The 24443-nt window shown below is 44.3% G+C and overlaps 1 protein-coding gene across 2 annotated transcripts in view; it reads right to left on the reverse strand.

Moving 5' to 3' along the window:
* Positions 1–265: 265 nt before the first annotated feature.
* ALDH18A1 (aldehyde dehydrogenase 18 family member A1) overlaps positions 266–24443 on the reverse strand; it is a 38256-nt gene continuing 14078 nt past the window's right edge. Inside the window, exons 5-18 of one of the 2 annotated variants that reach the window (XM_019639121.1) lie at positions 24321–24425; positions 21434–21586; positions 20916–21006; positions 17703–17827; positions 16788–16932; positions 16038–16111; positions 14774–14867; positions 12134–12354; positions 9955–10092; positions 7201–7396; positions 6974–7095; positions 4658–4844; positions 3563–3658; positions 266–1296 (exon numbers count right to left, since the gene is read on the reverse strand). In XM_019639121.1, coding sequence (XP_019494666.1) covers positions 1115–1296; positions 3563–3658; positions 4658–4844; positions 6974–7095; positions 7201–7396; positions 9955–10092; positions 12134–12354; positions 14774–14867; positions 16038–16111; positions 16788–16932; positions 17703–17827; positions 20916–21006; positions 21434–21586; positions 24321–24425 — 1929 coding nt within the window. In that variant the 3' untranslated portion in view covers positions 266–1114. Of the gene's footprint in view, positions 1297–3562; positions 3659–4657; positions 4845–6973; positions 7096–7200; positions 7397–9954; positions 10093–12133; positions 12355–14773; positions 14868–16037; positions 16112–16787; positions 16933–17702; positions 17828–20915; positions 21007–21427; positions 21587–24320; positions 24426–24443 lie in introns of both variants that reach the window. The other variant, XM_019639119.1, reaches the window with a different exon arrangement.

The raw sequence follows: 24443 nt of genomic DNA on the forward strand, positions 1-24443 counted from the left end.
CCCCGACTTCAGACCATCGCTATGCTTTCAGCCCTAACTCCAGAATCTAATCTCCGTATTTCCTCTCCGCTCTCCCTGTCTGAGTCCTTGCCTGGGAATCTGCCTGTGCTGCTTCCACTGACACTGCTGAGGCGGAGGGCCAGGGTGTCTCCTGACCAGCTTCTGAGGAGAAACAATGTGTAGAGCAGGGCTGTGAGGGTCACACGGGAGGGAAAAGGAAAAAGAGGGTAACAGCCAATGAGGGAGGAAACTTTAATCCTGAACACAGGCTTTTCATAAGAACTTTATTTTTAAAAAAGGGGGAAAGAATCCAAAGTATTAAAATAATCCTCTAATTTTGTTTTGGAGAGAAAGGATAGGATAAAATAATTTATATAAAAATTTCAAGCATAATTGTTGTAGATACTTCATCCTGAAACTCATACCCCTCCTGTCTGCAGTTCCAGGTTCCAGATACATCATGGGTGACGCCAAATCTCCTGGGTCCAGTCAGGCTGCAGGCATCTGGAATGCTTATTTATATTTACTCCACAAATAAATAGGAAAGGCTGATCTTACCAGCGGAAATGATTCAGTCCATTTCTGTGATTGTTTCTGACGAGAATGCTAAAAGAGCTGTCCCTCTTCTAAATTCCAAATCTCTCCTTTTCAAAGATGACTATGAATGTGAAAGAAAAGAAATGTGGAAGGACTTATTAGGTATGGCTGGCTCTAGTACCAGACGAGTGCCAAAGGAGACTTGACCTCATTGAGGCGATAAAAGGGTCAGAAGCGGCCATTTTTTCCAATGCCTCGTCTGTGGGGAAACCGCACCTTTCCATTTCTATCAGTGAAGGGGATGGGACTGTGAAAGTCCCTAATCTGCAGCAAGTAAGCGAAGTCCCTATCCAGAGCAAGTATTTTCTATATTTAAAAAAAGAGAAAAGGGTGAGCTGGAATGCAAGTCATTAGCCACGACTAATGCTGCCAATCTGAACCCAGAAGCGTGTAGGTGTGCTTTCCAACAGGTGGAGCCTTCCAGGAAGTGGGAGACAAGACCTGGCTTATCCCAAGATTCTTAAGCCAAGTTTAACGGAAGATCTCTAGGAACAGTCCGGCTCTTCTCCGCACGCTTTCAGTTGGTGTTTCTCTGAGGAACAGGGAGGTTCTCGTGAAGGTATTTCAAACTTCCGTGCTCTGAGAAATCTGAGACCACGTGGTCCTGCCCTCGCAGCAGCCACTTAGTAGTCAGCAGTCCCTCGAGTCCTACTGGTCCCCGGGCATGGATTCGTGATGTACTGATGCCCACTTCAGCTCCTGCAAAAAAGCATGGATGGGGATGTGGCTTTTCCCAGCCTCTGCTTCCTGCCCGCCCTCCAGCCCCATGTCTCCTTCTCTTCATTTGGTGCCCTCTCCCCCTGCCCACTCCTGACCCATCCTCCCTGGGCCAGACTGAGTTGCACTGTCCCCATAAATGTGTTCTCCAATCACTATAAATAATGACAAGCCCCCTTCTTCTAACGAGGCACAATGCGTGGGGGGGCCTCTCTTTTGTACTTTATCCCCAATGTATTCTGACAATACTAGAAGTGCTTTCTCTGATACCTGTTTAGTGTCTGGACTGCGTGCCATAATTTGACATGTGGGCATTTTTTGAGATGAACAACAATGTTTAGTATGGATGTTTCATCTCCCCAAATATTCTTTAAATCCTAGAAAGTAGGGGACATGTTCTCAGTATGCCCCAGAATTCTTAGCACACAGGCACTCATTAGACAGCTACTGGACACATGAAAGAGTGTTGTTCATTTCCCACCCCTCTTGCCCTGGGCTCCGGAACGGGGACATCGGGGTTTTCCTGGGTCTGCCTTGGTGTTCTGCACCATACACAGTGGAGGCAGGGGTCCCTTGTTCATCACAACTTTACTGAGCACATACTATGTATCAGGCCTTGGGAATAAAGTGGCGACTAATTGATGCAGATGCTGTTTTCATGGAGCTTATACTCTTGTGGGCAAGGCAGCCTACGAACAGTTCCACAAATAACTTCATGTGGTCAACGAGTGCACATGAAAGGGTGAAGGGTGCTGTGACAGAGTGTGTGGGGAGGGTGGTCGGGGAGCATCTCCCTGAGGAGGTGCCGGTCCTCTGACACCTGACCAATGAGGAGCTGGCTGCGGGAGGGGCAGGTGGAGAGGCGCTGCAGAGAGAGGAGCCAGGGAAAGACCTGAGCGGGGATGAGCCTGGGGCAGAGGCTGGCAAGGGCAAGGAGCGTGATCACCAGATTCACATCTTGGCTTAATAATCTAGAGACCACAGGACTTTGGGAACATTACCTAACCATCTCTTGTCCTTCAGTTTTTCATTGAAAAAACGAGATAAACAATAGAATCCATTATGTAGAACTAAGTGAGATACTACATGTGATGCATGTAACATGGTGCTGGGAATACAGTAAATGCTCAGTAAGTATTACCTGTCACTGTTATTCACACATTTCACAGAAATTTAACTCAGAGTTTGAGCTGCTCTGAGTGAGGGATGGAAAGACAATGGAGTGGCTTTTGCTCTCCCATCTTGGACTTGCACTTGAAAGCTGGGCACCTCAGCCCTTAAATGTGTGCTGCTTCAAGAACATGGAACACCAAGATCAGTGCAAGTGATATGATAATTAAGTCAAACCCCCAACATAATAGAAATAGGGAACTAAAAATAAAGTGCCTAACAACTAAGAATGACTATTAAGATTCCCTTTAACAATTCAGTGAGAACTATTTCTCTAGGCAGATCATCTATTCAGAAGTTCAGAGGGATTAAAATGTTTTAAGGGGTTGAAATACTTCTCAGATGTGTCATAAATGCTTTATTGGAGCTTTGTATAATGGTATTCCTGAAAACCAGAGACGGTCTGAAAAATCCCTATGCTCCTGGGGATGGAGATTTGATTATGAATGACGGAAGCGGGGAGAAGGGTGTCTTTCTGACGCTTTTTATTTCAGTCTGCTTTGGAAGTAAAGCTTGCACCTCTGGGCCCACCTGTTTGTTTCTGATGCTGACACTCAATCCCAGCATCGGTCCTAACACCTTCTCTCGTCCTATCCTCACGGGGAACGCCTAGCTCTGAGGCAATTGGGCTGTGTCTCTACAGAAATGTCTGCAATGGCAGTGCTCTCGAGGGACACTGGCACGAACACGTGTCACAGCCTGTGTATGGAGATATGCTGTATCTGCCCATACAGTGGTGGGAGCAACCCCGGCTCTGACTTGCACAAGTTTGGGTCTGAATGCCAGCTGCATGGCTTTGGGGAAGTTACTCCACTTCTCTGAGTCTCAGTTTCCCCATCTATGAGAAAGGAAGTAAGAGCAGCTCCCTTCGTAACACCTGAAATGTACGGAGCACAGGACTTCTACCAACTCGTGGTGGCTAGCGTTAGTCCCGCTCACACCCGCCCCCAGTTCCGTCTCTGTCATCTTGAGCAAGCACGTGACCATAAAGGAGTTGTCTCCTCCACCCTCGCCAGCTCCTTGGACCACACAGTGGTTCACAGGGACTTCTTCCTCCCAGGACCTGAGTCTTTCTTACCCAGGCCGAAGCGGTAGCCATCCGAGAAGCGAGTGCTGGCGTTCCAGAACACACAGGCGCTGTCTACGTGCTGGAGGAAGAACTCTGCTGTTTTCTCTGCAGCACAAAGAGAAGAAACTGAGTGAGGATGACCCACGGAGAACAGCCCTGCTTCCAGCCCTCACCAGTGACTGTCCCGGCCCCTGAGGAGCGTCCCCACATATTAAACACGAAGATCTGTGAGAAATGTAAAGAGGAAGAAAGCAAACCAGCTTCATCAGCTGCTGCTGTGGAAGGAGTAGTGGCCTGGCAGACTGGCTTGGAATCCAGACCCCCCTTAGCTGCTGCACCTTGGTGCTGCAATGGCCTGACTACACTATCTATTTAGAAGCTATGGAGCCAGGATGCCTAAGGCTGAACTCCAACTCCACACCCACTAGCTGGGTGGCCTGGGCAGGTTTCTGAACCTCTGTGTGCCCGAGTTAAATGGAGACTGACAATATTATCTAGCTCACAGGGATGTGGAGAGGATAAAGTGAACTGACATCCACAGAGCACTATCGCAGAGCCTAGCACATGAGAAGTGCTTCATAAATGCTAGCTGTTATTAATGGTAGTGTTCTGATCCCCCAATAAACTGACTGTAATTCCGTGAGGGGCCATCCTGGCTTTATCACTGGGCCTCCAGTGCCTCACACCTAGGCATGTCTCATAATATCTATATCTATATCTGTATCTGTGGAGTGAATGAATGACTGTGGAGAGTTGGTTCTGCACTTAACTTCCTGAGCCTTGGTTTCCTCAGCTCTAAAATGGGTTTCTTCCAACCACCTGGAAAGACTGTTGTATGGAGTAAATAAACCTGTAACACAGAGAGTCATCTTACTGTGGCTCATCGTCTCTGCCCCACTTCCACCTACGGGGCCTCTGTGCCAATATAATGAGGTAACAGACGTGAAAGCACAGCTAACCAGCAAAGGTAACATCAGGCATTATCATTAGTCTGTTCAGATTGTGTTTTTCTGCAGGCGAGGAGGGGCTGAGAGAAGAGGAACCACCTCAGAGAGCAAGGCAGAAAAAGCAAACACCATACGCCCGAAGCATCAGCACACTGACCATTCTCTGTGACGATGACATCGGTATGGGAGCTGCCATACTTGTGGATGTGGTCGATGGCCTCCTGGACACTGTCCACCACTTCAATGCACAATTCAAGGTCGCCATACTCAGTTCGGAGGGACTTCACTTCAGAGGGGCTGAAGGTCAGATAGGAGGCAAATCTGGGGCCCGCGTGAATTTTCACCTGGAACAGAGGAAGGTCCGGGGCAACAACATAAACATAACACAAGTTAGCAGGCTCACACTTTTTCCTCCAGGATCAAATGGCAGGATGAGCCGGAAGATGACGAACCCGAAGATGATGAGCCCGTGGCTCCTGTGACCTGGACAACTGAACTAGTCCTTGCCTTGCTTTCAGAGGCAGCCTCCCGCCCTTGGGACGCTCTGCTTCTGAAAATGCTGACTGGCCGCCTGCCAGCAACAGGCCCTCAGACAAGCTGGAGCAGGGGTTTCAGCAGGAGGCCTTTGAATGTTAAGAATGTGCAAGGCAGGGCCAACCAAGTGGCTCAGTTGGTTAAGAGCTCGCTCAAGAGTGTGAGCTCTGGGCAACAGCAGTTCGATTCCCGGCCCGAGCTGAGTTGTCGCTGAGCGGCCAACAGGTGGCAGGATGGCTCAGCTAACAACAACAAAAAAAATGTGCAAGGCATTTAACAATCTATCAACATAAGCCCCTGACTGCTGGCATTCTACTAACACAAACACTTGACTGTAAAAGCCCCGTTCCGTGCATATGGAACCTCGGCACTGGACTCATGGAAAGGGAGATGCCATGTACACACTTCTATTCCCTTCACCCTGACAAGTCCTATTTGTGCTCCGGAGGAAAACAGTGCTCACTGGTAACCACTTCAAACGGTGGTTGTTACATTTCCAACCTTGTCCTCTAGCCCCATCTCTAGGTTCAGCTCAGCTCTAGCGTCTGGGGCTCACTCTGCTCCTGGGGGGAAACATTTAAAGATCCTGAGGGTGGTCACTGAGGGTCCCAGTCACAAGTCTGATCCCACTTAGGCCTTGTCCTCAGAGGCCTCTTCAGGCAGCATTCACGCCTCGCTTCTTCGGGACCAAGCTCTTGCTTGGCTTAGGTTACAACGAGTGGTGTCTGTCCTAGCGTTGTGGCTCCTGAGGCCCTGTGTGGTTTCCTATCTGGGACTCCACTTCCTCCAGGCTTGGGGTCCAACCATGTTCCTCAGGGACTGGAACCCCATCCCTGAGCCCCACCTCTGGGCAAGTCACCCTGCTGGTTTACTTCCTCCAGTACAAAGATGCTGCATTAAGTGACCATATTGGCTCATTTTGACTTGGGGAATTTCAAGGCAATCCTGGGATGACTGAGGGTAGAGTGGGTTTGCCCGAATCAGGACTGGGGATTTTATTCCTGGCTAAAGGAGAATTTTCCTCATGTCTAGTCCAGTCCATTGTGGTGCTTGGCACACATAGGTACCCAATCAAACAGGTCACTAATTTATAGTAATGGCCCAAACACAAGTGATTATATGATCTAACTCTCTTTTAATTTGTGGGGTGCATTTTCATTTTCAAAACAATCCCTTCAGGTTCTCACTGGGACCATGCCACATTTATAAGCTGACTGGAGCCTTCCTTCCCAGCAAAAGGATGGACGGGAAGAGACGCATGCCACAGGCCAAAGCAAACAAGGCCAGCAGTCACTTTTCCTACTGCTGTGCTAGTTTATACAATTCTGCAAGGGTGCAATTAGGAATTTACAATGGAGCATACATTTGTTTATATTGGAAACCTACTGGCACTGTTTATAACCTTAATGGTAAGAAAGTAATCTCAGAAAAATAGGACATTATACAATTTGTTGACTCCCAAATACTACTGTATTAAGTACATTAATAATGGTAATTGAAGACAGATGCAAAAATTTTTGGTTTGAGAACATTTCTGCACAGTTTTTTCAAATCAAATCCAAACAGGAATGTGTATTGAGAAACACAGACTTTAAACTACGCTGCCTGAATAAAGGTTGCCAGAAATAGTTCATTCAGTGGGCTGTCATGTGATCTATCTTATCTTTGAACTCTCTTAGTACTTAACACATTCCATTTTGTAATGAAGCTATTTATGTGTGGGTTTCTCCCATCTATTAGGCTGTCAGAAGGCAGGGGGCATGTCTTAGTCATCTCTGTGTACTTAGCACTGAAGTTTGTACATAGCAGATGCTCAAAAATATTGCTTCTTGGATTGCCTTAAATGGTATGGCAGCTGCTCCTGGTCTAATCCCACAGGCTTTTAAATCTCTACATGGAAGGCAGGAAGTGATGTATGAGTCCTGTGGACTTGTCTTACCTGTTCCACTCTCAGCATATCAATGATCTGGTCAAACAGTGGTGTTCTCAGCAGATCTCGGTGGATTAACAGAGTCTCCAAAGCGTTACAGGCAGCTGGATATTCACATTTAGAGTCTCTGACTGAAAGAAGGAAGACAAAGAATTGTTTCTATTGACATGATCCAGAGCCACAGAAAATCTCACGAATATTTTTGCCTGTAAAACAGGGGACCTCATCCAGCTCACCTAGTCTGGTGGCTTTATCAACACTGGCCTCTGAATCCACGTACATGTGGCAGATCCCTTCACTGTGCCCCATCACGGGAATCCCCTTAGCAGCTTTCTGGATGTCCCTGACCAGCTGGGAAGAGCCACGTGGGATGATTAGATCGATCAATTTGTCTAGGCGGCAAAGATCTTCCACTTCTTCTCTGGTATTCACCTAAAGAGGCAGGGAATCAAAAGACAGAGGACATCTCACCCCACGAAATAGAGAAATAGCAACATTCCTTTTACAGATAAATGACTGCACCTCCTGAGAACGAAATCAGGCACTATGAAAACTTGTTCCAAAACAAGATTAAGTCCCCGATCACAGGAACTGACATCGTCCAGCAAATGCTTACCAAACACTGCACATCAGGTGCTGAGCTCTGCAAGACAAAACATGCAGGACCTGGTCCATGCCCTCAAAAAGCTCAGAGTCTAGTTGGGAAGATTGGACAAGGACACAACTAGCCATACACAGGGCAGGTAAGTTTTAACATGCCAGAAGAGGTACAAAGTGCTATCTCTGGAAGGTAGAGGAGGCGCAGATAATGCCAGGTGACGAGGATCACAAGAAGTGGCTGCTCTGGTGGTCCCCCAGCCACAGCCTTAATGACATGTTGGGTCTTGCCAGAGAGTCATGGTTCTTCACGATTTCTGCTGACAAGCTCAACCCTGGGATGCTGGCTGGACTGACTAAAGTGCCTGTGAGATTATGGGCATCTTTTGGTCTTCTCAATTTTTAATTTTTCCCTATATGGTCACATTACTTATAATATAAATATACGTGTACAAAAATGTTCACAGGAATGTTAATTTGCATAGCCCCAAATTGGACACAACTCAAATGTTCATGAACAGAAGAATGGATAAACTGTAGTATATACATGTAAATGGAATACTACACGGCGACAAAAAAACCCCAAACTACTGCTAGATGTAACAATGTGCAGGAATCTCATGGACATAATAATAAACAAAAGAAATACAACATAAAAAGAATGCATTCCATTTACATGAAGTTCAAGACTAGGCCAAAGAAACTGAATGTGAAGTAAGTAAAAGAAGTGGTTACCGGGTGGTGGGGGTGGGGCACGCTGATTGGGAAGGGCATAAGGGAGGCTTCGGGGTGTTGGAAACCTTCTCTATCTTGATCTGGCTGGTGGTTGTGTGGTTGTGGTTGTGTGTGTGTATGGACAAAATCATACTTGTTCACATAAGATTTATATACTTACTCTATGTATGGGGTTTTTTTTGTTTGTTTGGTTTTTTTTAGATTTTATTGGGGAATTGGGGAAGGGGAACAGCCAAGTTGTTGTCCTTCAATCTTAGCTGTGGAGGGCGCAGCTAGCTCAGCTCCAAGTCCAGTCACCATCTGGCCACCCGACGGAAGCTCCAGCGGCTCAGCTCAAGGTACTATGTTCAGTCTTAGTTGCGGGTGAGCCATCCCATGCGGGAGTCGAACCGGAAACCTTGTTGCTAAGAGTGCACGTTCTAACCACTGAGCCATCCGGCCTCCCCTATGCAGCTCAGGGCAGCTCAGCTCAAGGTGCTATGTTCAATCTTAGCTGCGGGTGGGCATAGCCCACCATTCCATGCGGGAGTCGAACAGGCAACTTTGCTGTTAGTAGCATGTGCTCTCACCAGCTGAGCCATCCTGCCACCTGTTGGCAGCTCAGCGGCAGCTCAGCTCGGGGACAGCTCACTAGCCCATGTGGGAATCGAACTGGCAACGCTGTTGCTCAGAGCTCACGCTCTTAACCAACTGAGACACTCGGCCGGGCCTGTATGTTTGTTATACATCAATAGGAAGGGGAGGGAGGAAACCTGTTGAATTAAGCTAGGATGTGGTAGAGCTGGGATATGAATCCCTAAAATCTGTGCTTTTCCCACCCACTATGTTGCCAGAAGAAAAACCCAGATTCTTATCAGTGGGCATGAAATGCAGCAGGTGTGCAGGCACCCTCTTAGCAGCCAAGAGAATCCTGGAATGTTGGAACGAGTGGGTCTCAATGAAGAGAGAAGGATTTGGAGTCAGCCTAGGTCCAAATCTACACTCTACCACAGACTATGTGACTTGGGGTGAGTTACTTAACCTCAGCCTATTTTTTTTTCCATCTATAAAATGGGCCTAATAATTTACGGTATTTTTCTCATAGGGTTGTTGTGAGTTTAAGTGAGATAATGCCCATAGTAGATGCCGAATAAACTGTAGCTCTTAACTACCTAGTTCAGAAACTCCATTTGACAGTTGAGGAGTCTGAGACAATGGTTTAAATAATGACCATAATAATAATAACAGCACAACCTCATAATTACATGCTGCATGATGGTTTATGACAAACTTTAATAAAATTTATCTCGTCTTACTTGGCCTAAATCACTCTGCCAGTGAGCATAACCCAGGCCTCACTCTAGGTCTGGCATTTCTGTTGCCCTGTGACCTAAAGAATGAAAGCATAACAGCTTTTTTTTTTTTTTATGTAAAGCATAATTTACATTCTTGTAAATTAATAGTGCCAGGACACAGCTGTATGAAAGTGGTCTTCCTAAGCCACTGAAGACCCCTCCGGGCCAAGGAAGCCCCTGGCACTGTCCAGCGTCCAGGCATACAGGACCTGCTGCCACTCCAAGCAAGCCTGCCCACAGAAGTGGCCTGGCCTTACATGGCCCTAAGCTTTGCTTCAAATACCCAACACCTGGGCTTGACTTGGCTCGTGTCCAGGGACCTACCAACTGTACAGCCTCCTTGACTCCATGGATGGAGAGGGCCTCCTGGGTCAGGAGGTGAAGAATCCGGTTGCTATGTGCAGCTTCCTTCCCTCCTTTGAGTAACAAGCCATTACCACTTGCAATAGCCAAGGCTGCCACCTGCAGATCAAAGAGGTGCGCAGTGAGCCAAAGGGAAAAAGCGATAATGTAATAGTAACATTAGCATTCACTGAGCACTTTTTCTGTGCCACACACTGTGTTAATCACTTTATAAGGCCTAGCCTGTTTCATCTTCACAACGTTCTAGTGAATTAAGTACCTGTTTTATCCCCTGTATTACAAATAAGGACACTGAAGCCCAGAGAGTTTGGTGACTCTGCGAGGTCACATAGCTTTTAAGTGGCAGGGCTAGGAGCCTTGACTGCAGAGCCAAACCACCCGGATCTTAGGAACTAAACTATTGGGTTGTCGGAAAAGTCATGATGTATTTTTTCTGTTTTTCGTTGCAAAAATGCGTCATGACTTTTCCAACAACCCAATGTATGGCTTCCTTAGCATCATTTAACCTCAGTTAAATGGCCAGGGTCACGTGACCCACTTTGGCTATGGTGGAGGACAGGGTGCTCAGCTGCCTCCTGACGGTACTTGCTCCCCCCGACTTGGGCTGAGGCTGGGCAGCATCTCTAGCTAATTGTTCCAAGAGCTCTAAACGCCTAGTGCTGGGAACCTGGAGAACACTAGAGCTCCCATCAGCCCCTGGACAGCTGTGGCAGAGACTGCTGGGAAAGGAGCACAAGCCCATGTCGGGAGGGAAAAATAGGCCATCAGGAGGAGGATTAGTCACCCTCTTAGAGCAAAGAACTAATGACACTGACCTGATCATGCAAGGCCTGAAGCTTAACTGCTGAATGCTCTGGGGTGAATGAAAATCTTCCTGTTTTTGTAATGCAGTGACAGAACCTGTACTAAAAAACCTTGCCTGAATACGTTAATCTCCAGATTACTGGCTTTTAACCCTTTTTTGTTCCTTTTTGTTGCTCATGAATCCCTTACAAAAGTAATGTAAACCTCCTCCAGATACATGCACAAACACACCGAATTCTCCATACAACTTTTAGGATTCTAGGAGTCTGTGACGCCATCCAAGGTTAAGATCCCAGGTGAGGCACCTCAGCTGTAGTTGGCTAAAGAGGAAACCTTTTTCCTTGTGAAGTGGCAGCTGGTATGGATAAAAGGTAGAGAGAAACTTCAGGGACACAGCCTGCATGACCCATTTCTACCAGGAGAGGGGAGTTCGGCAGCTCTCTCTGGAGCATTTCTGAGAGACCGGTCAGGTGGTATGGGAGTCCCTTGGGGAACAAGATGGTTGTAGGTCATGCGAGGGAGTATCCTCTGTGGAGCTTTCTGGACTCCCATGGTCACTTACACCCTATAGTAAAGAGGTGCTGTTTTTTTTCAGTAGGATTCTCTTTGTGACTTTGTGGCTAGTGCAAAGAAATTGCTGGTATCATCCTACTGGACAGTCCAGTGGGGAAATGGTCCCAGATTTCTGGGAAAAAGCTTAGGTCAACAAGTGAGGCCACCCTCTAATGCCACATTGTATTTCAGAGTATGGCTGCCTGGCAACACCTTTAACACATGGTTTCTCCACATCAGCCTGTGATACGTCAGATTCCTTAAAGAGGGTTGTATCCTCGTTTCCACTAATTAATTACTAGACGTTCTTTTTCCTAAGAGATGTACCTACAGGCAGCTATCTGTAAAAACGATAATGAAGGTGTCTTTTTCATATGGGCACAACCAGCTACAAGATGAAAGACGCTGCCTGCAGTGGGCTAGCAGGGTCTCTGTGGTCAGGGAACAAAGTGCCCCAATGAGATAAGATATTTAGAAATGTGCCCCAGTGCCATGGTATGGGAGACACATCTAGGTTCAAGACCCAGGTCCACTCTTGTAAGTGTGACAGGAATATTAACATCTATAAGCTTCAGTTTCTTCAATTGTAAAATGGACACATGAATACCTACTTTAGAATTACTGGAAGCATCAGTAACATAAACTACCTTAAAAACAACCTAAGAACAAAGTCTCAAAAATTATCTTTGGCGGGGGAAAATATAAAACATTTTCACTAAAAAAAAAAAAAGAAAGAAAAAGAAAAAGAATCTTTGGGAAGTTAATCTTGGCATTAGTCACATACCTGGGGTAGACAGTCAGGGCGAGATTCAAAGATGACCAGCAGAACTCCAATTGGGACGGTCACTTGTTCTAGCTCCAAGTTTTTGGCAACACGGGTCCGGCGCAAAATGCGCCCCACGCTGTCCTGTGAGGAGGCTGCGATCTGCCGCAGACCGATGGCCAGGCTGTTCAATTTAGACGTGGAGAGGCTCAAACGTTTCAGCAGAGGAGCTGCAAGTCTCCCTGAGGAGGTGTGAAGAATACATTAAAAAAGCAGTAGATCCGGGCAGGCTGTAACTGTTTTACTCAACAAGTGGCACTGTGCTAGGAACAGACATGGAACTTAGCGGACCTGGGGAAGACAAGGACATGCTTTTCAGGGGGGCCCAGTTTGACAGTATGTATCATTAAACAAAGGTATGTAAAAACATACCCTGTATGCAAGCAAGTTCAGTTCCAGAGATTTATCATTTGCACGAGCAAATTTGTATGTAATGAGGATACTTATACCATTTTTATAATAGCGGGCAACTGGATTCTACCTGTAAATTCAGACAACGGGATACAAAGCAGTTATTATAAATACTATTATCTATATTTACTGATATAGAAAGCTGTCCAGGATATAGTTTGTGAAAAAGGAAAACTATCGAACAGCATGTATAGTAGCATCCTATTTATCAAACAATTACATGTCTGCAAGGCATCAAAAACCAGTATTGATCATTGTCTTTCTGCATTATTTTAATCTTTTATAACGAATGCATTGTTTTTATAATCAGAAGCAATGAAGATGGTTTCTTTTGAAATAAAAACTTATATTATGGTAAGTTCATATATAAGACTTTCTTTAAATTTAAATACAACAGTATGTATGGTGTGGCTCTCTATACACACACATTCATACACATGCATGTATACATACTCAGGAAAACCACATGGAATCACAAATCACAAATCATTACTATGGTTAATGTCAAGGTGAGATTATGAAAATGTTCTCTTTCTTTTTTATACTCACACCTACCAAGATAATAAAAAGATCTCTAATTTGGAGTGGAGAAACCAACGTTACATTATGAAAAAAATTAAACCATCATCCTACTAACCAAATTACATCAGTAATATTTCTTCGCTTTTCTCCATGTGCTAAAAATCAAGTTTTAATTATAGTGCATACTAAATTAATTATTATAAATTAGAGTGCATGCTACACTCATTTTTTACCTTACAATGAATGTACATTTTTCCATGTTGCAAAAATTATTTTAATTACTATTAAATATTTCACTGAGTTGATACAGGTTAATGCACTTAACCAAACTTAAGTTATTAGACACTTAGGTTGCTTTCAGTTTTCGGTGTGATAATACTGCTCTAAGAATCTTTACAGGTAGAGTTGTTTTCTCCTCTTGAAATATTTTCTTAGGATAAATTTCCTGAATGGGCTTCCTGAGTCAAAGGGGATTACCATACTCATGTACACCCAGGACTTTGTTCTTACAAAGCCATGGTGTATCCTCGTGAATTTCCAGAGAGACATAACTGGGATCAGAAGTCACAGTTCTGCCAACAACTAGTTGTGTGACCTTGAACAACAGTTTTAACCTCTGTGGGTCTTAATTTTTTTTAATTAAAGAACTGGATATCATCAAATATTTCTTCCATTTCTGAAAACTTATTTTATGACTTTCCAATACTGCAAAAATGCAAAAGGCCAGATGTAAACTCTAAAGGAAGTTCCACAGCAATGGCTCACATATGTTTTAAGGAATGAAAATAATGTTGCTACGCCTTGCAAGGTTTCTTTAAAGGGAACAACACTAATTTGGACGTTTAATTTAAGGCACAGTTATTCAAGAGAAAAAAAATAAAAAAATCAACCCCCCATTATTTTAGGGTGCAAAAGACAGAGAATTAGGAAAAGGGAGAGTGAGGGCCGATCTGACGCTCTACCTATTTAGTTGTCTGCTAAGTGAGCTCAGCCATCTCACTCACTCTACCATTAGCACCTCAAGGGCATGTCTCAATGGCACCTGTTGCTAACTCTGGGCAGACTGCACACTGGTTAATTCACTAAGAGATAAGCTATCTTTCATTCAGGCTGCGCAAGCTATTTCTACAACTACTTTATATGCACAGTCCTTCTGGGTTTGAATCCCGAATCTGTCACTGGTTTCAGGCATGTGACAACTTCTCTGTGCTTCAGTTTTCTCCTCTGTAAAACTGGGAGAAAAAATAGTAGCTACCTCATAGGTGCTATGTTGTAAAGGTAAAACGAAATCCTGTCTGTTAAGCCCTTAGCACAATGCCTGGCAACACAGAAAGGCCTCAATTAGATGAATGTCTAAAATAGCGAGGTCCTCAATCTTTTTCTTTTTGGTCCTGAAATTGCCGTAATAGCCATGGCTTTTGACCTGTGAGGACTGGAAACAGCTCCTTTGGGAGATTGTGCTGGAAAAGGGACTGGAGATAGTAAGTTTGAAACAGCCCACGGCACCCTAGCCACCAACCCTCAATAAACAGGATGCAAAATATACAATTTCTTGTATAACAACCTTGACTTTAGGTAGACTATGCTATAAGAATTATTAGTAAAACAAAGAATAAAGACCAAAACAAAACCCTCCATAGCAGTGACTCCAAACTGCCTAGTATTTACCCTCTGCCTCCTCCAAGTCTTTTTTGTTGGCTAACAGGATCTCATCACGCTGGTCCGTCAACAGATCAGCCAGATGATGGATAATCTCTGCTCTCTGGGAAGAAAGGTAAAACATTAAACAAGCAAGCAAACATGTTAATCCAAGAAGAATGCACACCTGCTCTTTTAAACCTACTCTTCTGAGCGTGCCAGGCCTTGCTCCTAAATCCAAGGTCACCAGTGACTGACATCTTACTTCTTATCATTCATTTCCCACATTGCTCCTCTCGTTTTTTCCTTCCTCTTACTGCTAATCTCCCCCTACTTCTTCTTATCGCTCTTCCTCTTTTACCACTCCTGATTGTTAAGATTAGCAAACCATGGCCCAGCAATGGGGGAGGGGGCATGACGAATCACAAAACTTATCCATGAGACAGGCCCAGCACTGTGAATCAGCAGGACACACATCTCCACACATTTAATATTGCTAGCTGTATATCGTTCATTTCCCAGGTAAGTTTTTGCACTTAGCTTTTCTTATTTGATACTGATTTATTTAATGTATTCAGTCAAAAGGGAAAAACCCAATCCTGGATGCTTGAGGAGACCCCAACCCTTACCTACCCAGATTAGGAAATGTGGAAGTCAGTGTGGGATTAATGAAGGAGTAAAAGTGGTTTAAGAGAGAGAGAAGCTAAACTCTTCCTTTATTTTCCTTTCTCTACTTGGAGTTACTTTAAATTCTCTTTTCCTTTCTCAGGCCCAAGTACTCCTTAGAAGGAACCTATATATATCACTCTCAAATCCACCCTTACAAACAATCCTTGGGAAGCCAGCCCCCAGCTTCTACGGGGCCTGCCCGCGTTTTCATCCAGCCTCATCATGTCTCCTACTTGGACTGACTGATCCACTGTGGACAGGGCAGGACGATGACTACAGAGCAGGCGCCCGAGCTTCCACCTGATAGGTCATTTAGGTGATTCGGATGGACGCGTGAGGAATTCTCCTAAATTCCCACGCTCAGTATGTGGCAGGATTAGGGAGCCTCCCTGGTCTCATGATTTTCATATTTTTGATCAAAACATCGTAGTGATGAAAAGCTACCTTAGGCCTCAGCCTACAAAGGACAAAAAAGAAAATAAAATTTAGAAAAAGAAATAAGGCAGAGCAAATCTGAATCAGACTTGTAACTCAGATACCTCTGGGGAATACAAGGACTAAAGGACTGAACCTCATGGCATGACTCACTCTGAAGACTAACAAGACTGTCGGCTAGGGCTATTACCTGCTCCGGTTCCAAAGTGGCCAGCATCCTTCCTCCTGCTCGGGCCATTTCTCCCTGCTGCTCAACAGTAGGGCCTGCCAGAACATTTGCAAACATCAGATCATTGTCAGCTTAGTTCCCTGTCACTATCTCAGCACGTACACAGGCTCATCACATGCACAGATTGTACACTTGGTGCCTTGGTGTGCTTGCGGCAGACAGAGATCACTCTGACCAATAAAATGGCCAAAGAATATACCAGATTAACTCAGGCACACACACAAGAAACTTGTCTGTATTTCTGGGGTAGACATCTAACTTATGTCTTCTAGAGTTCTTTTTAATTCCACTTTGACTTCTATTTTTTAGTGTATTTGCATTTCTGAATGCAGATTACAATGCAATTCTATCTTTGTGAACACCTGAGAGCGCATACCATACCTTCTGCATCTTTGCATCTCTAGCATTTATTAGTACCTGGCATCCAGCATGGGCCTAGCAACTGTTTCTTGAGAAAATAGTTGCTTATATTCTTTATCTTTAATTTAGCGATTTTAGAAAGAACAGGAAGCCTAGTTAGGCAAGTTAAATTTTACAAAAGCAAAACAAAATCCAAAAAACAGTGTTCAAAACAATACCACATTTCATAAGATTAGCACATCGATTTTGTGATCCCTGTTCCCAGTGAGAGCTCAGCCTTCAGTCCATTCAAGGCTATGGTATCATTAGCTATCATCCACAGGCCAAGGGACTCCATGAAGAGCTACTCACCTGCAGGCTTTACTTCGGAAAAGAAGGTACCAACTTTCTTTCCCTCCACGATGTCTGTGATGACATGCCCAGACACCTTTGGGTGGGTTCCATTGGCAATAACCACAGAAGTGCCACCTTGCAAAGCCCAGAGGGCTGCTTTCACCTAATGGGAGATGTTGGATCCAAAGATGAGATTCAGACCTTTGCAGGGTCTAGTCACCGCACTTTGAACTTACAAAGAGATATAATAAACAACGTCATGCTGAGCAATTTAAGTGCATACAGAATGTCTTAGAACAGCTCAGAAGCTCTGATAACACACTCAGCCCATGTAGTCTTCCCGCCCAACACTGGCACGTTCTGCCTAAACATGAACCATCTGCCTTTATGTTCAGTGTGTTTTCTCTCCAAGGCTCCACACCAGGACTCACCACTTCTACATGTGACTTATTGTGCCTCAACTCAGTGTCTAGTCGGTGCTTGGCCAGAGTCTAAAGCTGAGTACTCTTTCTTAGCTTTTGTAAATGGGGCTTGCCCTCATCTCTGCCATTGCTAATATGATGCTGTACGTTGAGGGTGTAACTTCTTAGAAGAATTCATGGGACAGAAGAATTTTTTAAAGACTTCATCAAGAAATATCTGAGCTGGTAACATCAGGGGATTTAAGAATTACGAAATATATACACTGTGCCCTCAAGGACTTTACAATATGAACACACCCTTTACATAATAATAAAAATAATACAAATACAGCCATGAATAAATATAGGTAGAAAATATGCATTATGCCAGTATATATGTATGTGCATATCTCAGTGTATATGCCTAGTATCTGAACCATTAGCCCCCAAACAATTACAAAAGTAAAAATGATAAAATATTGCCTTGGTTTTATAATTGTTACAGGCTGTAAAAAAGGCACCAGATTCTTACCTTGGCTTCCATGCCACCCATTCCCACTCTCGACTTGGTTCCGAATGTCACAGACTGCTGATCTCCGGGATAAAATATATCGATGAGCTTTGCATCATCTGACCCTGGGGGGCTGTCAAAGAGGCCTAAAAAGTAAACAAGAGTCGATAAAACTGTGTTAATGGAAGTGAGTGTCCCCCAAGACCTCCCAGGCACCTGCCAACCACTCTGTACTGACTCATCCAGGTGGGTGCTGCTGTTCCACCAGCTCTAAGCAGAAAAGAGAATGAGGGATCCGCGGAGTCCGCCCACACGGAAAAACAGCTCCAGGAGGACTCAACTCACATACTTTTATAACCGGGCTTATTAAATGAATGTTTGTCAGCATCAGAGCATGCATACATCCTTGGCACAAAATTTATTAGCCCTGCCCAGAGTCTACCAGAAAGCTGTCTTCACCTCCGCCATTGTTACTGATGATGCTGACCCTTAAAGATGTAACTGAAAAAGACGAGTGGCTATTGCAGAAATAATGCAGCAGGCATATACTGTTTAATGTGACTACTTCCCAGCAGGATGAAATGTGAAACAGGCTCTCATTAACTGTCACTGTAACTTGCTTATATGCCCCATGGTATGGTGAGCCCTTGTGAAGGTTAGGATGAGTCAGCAGAAGAGCGTGTGACTCTTGCATTCAGGCTGGATTTATCACCACAAAGCCTATGTTCCTTTTATAACGGAGTAGAGTGACATAAAATAAGAGACATGTGAAATGTTATATGCATACCATCCAAGATTTAAAATCCACACAACTTCACTTTGAGCAAGTTGGAGCTTTGGAAAGGGAAAAGAGGGGCTTGAGAAAATGGAGTCACGTCAAAGCCTAAGGGACGAATGGCCTCTGGAATGGGACTGGCTGAAGGACATTTGGGGCAGTGATGCTTCTGGTTTTAAAGTGCTGCTTTTCTTATGCTAACACAGAACCCTCCATTATTCCAAATCTTTAATATAGCCCTTGTATACACATCCTCTCCAGGACAGTGGGGGAAGTCAAAGGAGGGAGGAAATCGGTGTCCAGTACAGAACAAGGCAGCGTAGAACCACGTGCAGCAATTACAGAGAGAAAAGGAAACTCTTGCAGCCTCTGTCCACCTCAGCCCAGCACTCCACAGCTCCCAGGATTTAGGATGGGCTCTTCTCAGAAGGTACTGGGCATTGAGGCCACAGGCTTGGATGCTGAGGCTGTTTTGCTTTCAGACAATAAACAGTATGGGCAAGGTTAGACAATTCTAGCCAAACCTTCTCCAGAGATGTCAAGGGGTTCCTAGCATTCTGATATATTTTCCCTTATGGTAGCCTCTCAAACCCATGAAGAGCATATTTAAAATACTGATATTGCTCTAAAAATCAACATTCAGTGGATAACAAATTAGAGTTAAGAACATAATCCCACTGATCATCAATTAATTTTGGTGTTTGTGACTGTAATAAAACTGTTTTACTAGAGTCCAGTTCAAATTGGGTTTTATATATTCATCTCTCATATTCACATCCTTTACCCTGACAGGCAGTACAGGAGAGAGGGAAGAGTGCAGGTTTTTTAAGTGAAAAGAGTTAAATTTGAAACTGTCCTCTGCCAAGTACTATCTGTGTGACTTTGGATATACCCTTTAACTAGTGGGAACTTAATTTTTAATTTCTTCTTCTGAATAAATGGGCTAACCTGCCTGCTTTGCAGGGTTGCTACAGGATTGAATAAATTGACATTTATAAAGCCCCTAGGACGGTATTTACACACAGTAGAAATTTAATAAAATATCTGTTGATTAACTGAAATGCCTTCTTTTCCAGGGTGGCTCACTCTTACCCCAAATTAGCCATTACTGTCCTGAGATTTCATATTTACAGTGCATAAACATGGTACCAAGACTTCTTACAGGTAAAGACACTGACATGGAGGTATGATATCTCTGACCTTCCACATGGGCAGGAGACTGATGAATCCATCTCTATCCGCCCTTGCCTCTGCTAGGCAGCCCCTGCCCTTACCTTATACCATGGAGTGCAAACTGGAGAACAAGTCTGGCTATGATAACCTGCCTTGGGTGTGGGCTGGAAACTAAACAGGTCTTTCTGGCCTCCTGGGAATGTAATGGGGGAACTTTGAGGATCCTGTAGGTTTGGCCTATTTTGGATCTAACTACCATATTCCTTATGGGTCAAAATGTAAATGGGAACAGCTTAGGAAAGTGATAAGAGTGAATGCGGAGTCAAACTGAGGCCAAGAGGGGCCCCTCCATAAGGAATGAGAAAGGAACAAAGTAACATATAAGAACATGGTGGCCACACAGCCTCGATTTTCAGGAGTGGCTCCAATTTAAAATAAATTACCTTAAAAACTGAAAGTGATAAAAAACACAATGATGTGTCACTTCACACCCACTAGGATGGCTATAATAAAAAAGGCAGATAACAAGAGGTAAGGATGTGGAGACACACTGGAGCCCTGATGCATTCATTGTTAGTGGGACTGTAAAACGATGCATTTTATACCATTCTGGAAATGGTTTACATGGCTAAATGGTGTTCGTGGTTTTGAAAGCAGTCTGGCACTTCTTTAAAAGGCTTAAACATAGAGTTACACCACATGGTCCAGCAATTCTACTCCTAGGTAAAATAAAAACATGTTCACACAAAAAGTTGTATGTGAATGTTCAAAGCAGCATTAGTGTATGATTCCATTTATATAAAATGTCCGGAACAGGCAAACCAATAGAGACAACATAGACTGGGGGTTGCATAGGTGCTGGGGAGTTTGTGGGGGAGTGAGGAGTGACTGCTAATGGGTATGGGGTTTCTTGTTGGGGTGATAAAAATGTTCTCTAACTGTGGTGAGGGTTGAACAACTGTATTAAGATACTAAAAATCAGTGAACTGTAAACTTTAAATCGGTGAATGGTATGGCACGTGAATTATATTTCTGTAAAGCTGTTATAAAAAATGAAACGAAAGTGCCTGGAAATGACAACCTTTCAGCATTTTGACTGCATCTCCCATACCCCCCCACCTTTTTCTGAGTCATAAAAATCCTTTGTCAGACCACATGGCTCTGAAAATAATGGTCCATACTAAATAAAAGATCAGAAGGACTCAAACAAAGAGGGAAACTCATGTGCTCACACATGTAGTATTTAAAACAAAGGCTGGGTAAAAGGAAATGGCATTACTTTGTACCTTCTACATCTGAAAGAACAATCAAGAGGTCAGTTTTCATTTCCACGGCCAGACGGGCAGCCAGGCTATCATTATCTTTAACACTAATAACCTGGAATGCAGGTAAAAAGTCATGAGTGAGTGAGCTATACAGTTTAAGAAGTTGTTCACATAAGCACTTAGCTAGGCTCTGGAGGCAAAATCAATGACCCTGAGTAAGTGGATGACAGCTTCTGCAGGCCCCTTTTTGCAAAACACCACGCCTACTGGCAACACCCCTTTCCAAACATGCACCCTCTACCCACTGACATACATAAGCCATGCTCACAGCACCATCTTAAATCACGACCACACCTCATCCTGCTGAATGAAACCCTCTGACTTCAGAAGAGCGTATGCACCACTGCTCACGATGCCACCTTCTCTCCCAATCTCTGCATCTTGTCAAGTGCCAAGCTTCGGTGTTAGTACATGCAGCACAGCGTGGCATTAGTGTTTCCAGCATGCTCAACCCTTAGGAATACTTTACCCACATTTACCCCCTGGAGATCACTATTGGGCTCAGCTGGGGGAACAACAGCATCGTTTGTGTTGACAATGGGGACAATGTTCATTCGAAGGAGCTCATGAAGTGTCCCATTGAGGTTCCTTCGCTTCTGCTCATCGTGGAAATCCAAATTAGTCACCAAAATCTAAAAGGATTAAACAGATGGAAAACACCGGAAGGAGGAAAATAATAAACTTCCCAGGAACAGCAAACAAAAGATGCTAAAGCTGGAGGAGTCAAACTTTAGGCTTCTGAGAGATGCTTATCCAGTTGTATTAGAGGCATGGAAAAAAGAATCACTTGGAAGATTTATTGAAGGATGCTCAAGACTTCTTGCAAACATACTTCAATCCTCAGAGAGCTACCAAATTTATTTCATTTCTTTCATAAGAAAATTAATGTATCTACTTTAGAGGGATATTGGGGGAAGTAATGACTGCCATTAATTTGTAAAATATCTCTGTATCTTAGCATCTGATTCAGGGTCTGGCCATGGAAGGCACTGAAACATCTGGTGAGCGAGTGAATGAATCAGTTACTCTGCTTGGAAAAGTATATGAGACCAAACAGAGTAGGGCTGTGCTGTTCCTGCTCTGTAGCCGACCACTACTGGAGTTAACAAAGACTGTATCTGAGCATGTGGGATTAATGAGAGGCTTATGGAGGGGAATCCTGCATAAGTCACAAAGTGGAAGAAGAAATAGACAAAACTGAGTTCAGGGAGGGGATGAGCCTATGCTGCTGAAACATGGAGCAGAGAGCTGGCCATGGGGGCTAGAAATCAGCTCTGCTTCCTTGCTTGAATCCAAGTATTTGGCAGGGTTTAGCAGCAGAGAAAGGCAAATAGGGATGATAGCAATGAACTAGGCAAATGGAAACAAACCTTGAAGCTGATGAATAAATGGTTCACTGAAATCCCTCTGACGTTTAAGGAAGAGGATTCTTGTGGTGTAGAGCAGGCTGAAGTAGGAAAGGTTGGATGGAGGCAGCCAGTTAAGAAGGAAGGTACTGAAACAGAGTAACAATGGCTAAACCCCAAACTTGGGTCAGGCTATGGTGGCTGAGAAGGTAACAGCAGCCTGGGTGACATAAAAATGTGGGTGATGAAGCAAAATGGTAACGAAAGGAAATAATTCACTCACTCATTCGATAAAAAACTGATTAACCTCTGAAATGCCAGACCCTGTCCTGGCTGCTGGGATGGAGAAAATATGTTGATGGTTTGGGGAAGATGGAATGGGCACGTTTTGTTTTTGTAGCTGAGCCATCCTGCCACCTGCTGGCAGCTCAACAGCAGCTCAGTTTGGGCCAGGCATCGAACCACTGTTGCTCAGGGCTTGCACTCTTGAGCGAGCTCTTAACCAACTGAGCCACTCGGCCGGCCCTGAGGGGCACGTTTTTAAAGGACAGATCATGAACTCCCTTTTCAGAAAAGTTTAGCCCTGCAGGAAACAGGTGAATGTATAGATTCTGGTCCTGGTGATGAAAGGTCAAACAGTCAAAGTAAACATGTATGTAGAAGCAGCAAGCAGGAGGTATAAAAGTCCGGTGAAAACACCTGTTGCTCAATTTAACAAACAAGCGGTAGGAGGCAAGAGCCCTAAGAGACAAAAGTACATCTGTGCCTGAAGTAGGGCAATCTGTTAAGATGCAAATCGGTTTCCTTTCTATGGGGAAAAAATAAGCTGCCGTACTTAAGTCTTTAAACCAGCGGTTCTCAACCTGAGGGTCGCAACCCCTTTGGGGGTCGAACGACCCTTTCACAGTGGTCGTCGGGTACTCGGATATGAGCGTATTTGCATGTGGGCCTGGAGACGGATAGAGGAGCGGTGTCTCGGTTCCTAAGACCATTGAAAATTTGTATTTCCCAATGGTCCTAGGCGACCCCTGTGAAAGGTTAAGAACCGCTGCTTTAAACTGAGAAACAACTTACTGGAGATTTCTAAAAGCCATTGAAAATAGTTTCCAAAGCAGGATTAGCAAAGAAAACAAGAAACCACAGGATAAGGTGCAAAGGGCAAAAATTTCTTATTGATAAGATCACTGGGGGCGGCAAAGGTGAGAGAGAACGGCCCACGGATGGATGCTTGTTGGAAACTGGAGGGGGCAGAGCTCCTTCACATCGATATTGACGGAAACAGTAGCTGAAGGACACTGACTTTTAATGCTGCTTTCATTAAAACAAACCAAAAAAACCTCAAAAAGCATCAAACCTGGGGGAAAAACGGGTTTCTTTCTATTTAGTGTGTATTTAGTTGATTAAAAATACAATTGAAAATTATTCTCGAAATTTTGGTAACGTAAAAAAGAAATAATTAGAAAGAAGGTTTAGAACATTCAAGAGTAACCACTAAAAATTTTTAAGTTCCATGAGGATTGGAACCAGGGCTGATTTGTTCACAGCAGTACCCCCAATGCTTAACAGACTCCTACACACGCTCAATAAATATTTTCTGAATGAATGAAAAACCAACCAACCACCAGCATTCCTTTTTCCCTTCAATGCTTAATAGATACCTATTATATAAGGCAACCAGGTGCAGAGTGAAGCAAGCCACCTAAAGTCAAAGTTCACATTTAACTTTTCTATCTTCAGGAGAAATGTTAGCACTTGTCTTAAGAGTTATTAGTATAACAATAAGAGCTAACACTTATTGAGGGTGTACTATGTACCAGACACTATATTAAATGCTTGTCATGTAATTTATCAATAACCCTTCCAAAAGCCCTCTGAAGTAGGCACTGATATCCTCCTCATTTTTCAGATGAAGAGACTTCAAGACTGTCTCCTGGCAGTCCGGCTCCAGAGGCCTGCTCATAACCCCCGTGCTCCATGGGAACCGCAGCTCCCACACCCCTTGCAAAGGCCAGCCTCTCACCTGGGCAGCACAGATGCTGTACTGCGTAAACATGGCTTCATACAAGGCCATCAGCCCACTCTGTCCGGCGGCTGCGCAGGCTCGGGCTTCCAAGACAGGAATTGCCTGTAACACACCAAGACA

The sequence above is a fragment of the Hipposideros armiger genome, unplaced genomic scaffold (genome assembly GCF_001890085.2).
Source record: "Hipposideros armiger isolate ML-2016 unplaced genomic scaffold, ASM189008v1 scaffold_42, whole genome shotgun sequence".
Taxonomy (NCBI): Eukaryota; Metazoa; Chordata; class Mammalia; order Chiroptera; family Hipposideridae; genus Hipposideros; species Hipposideros armiger.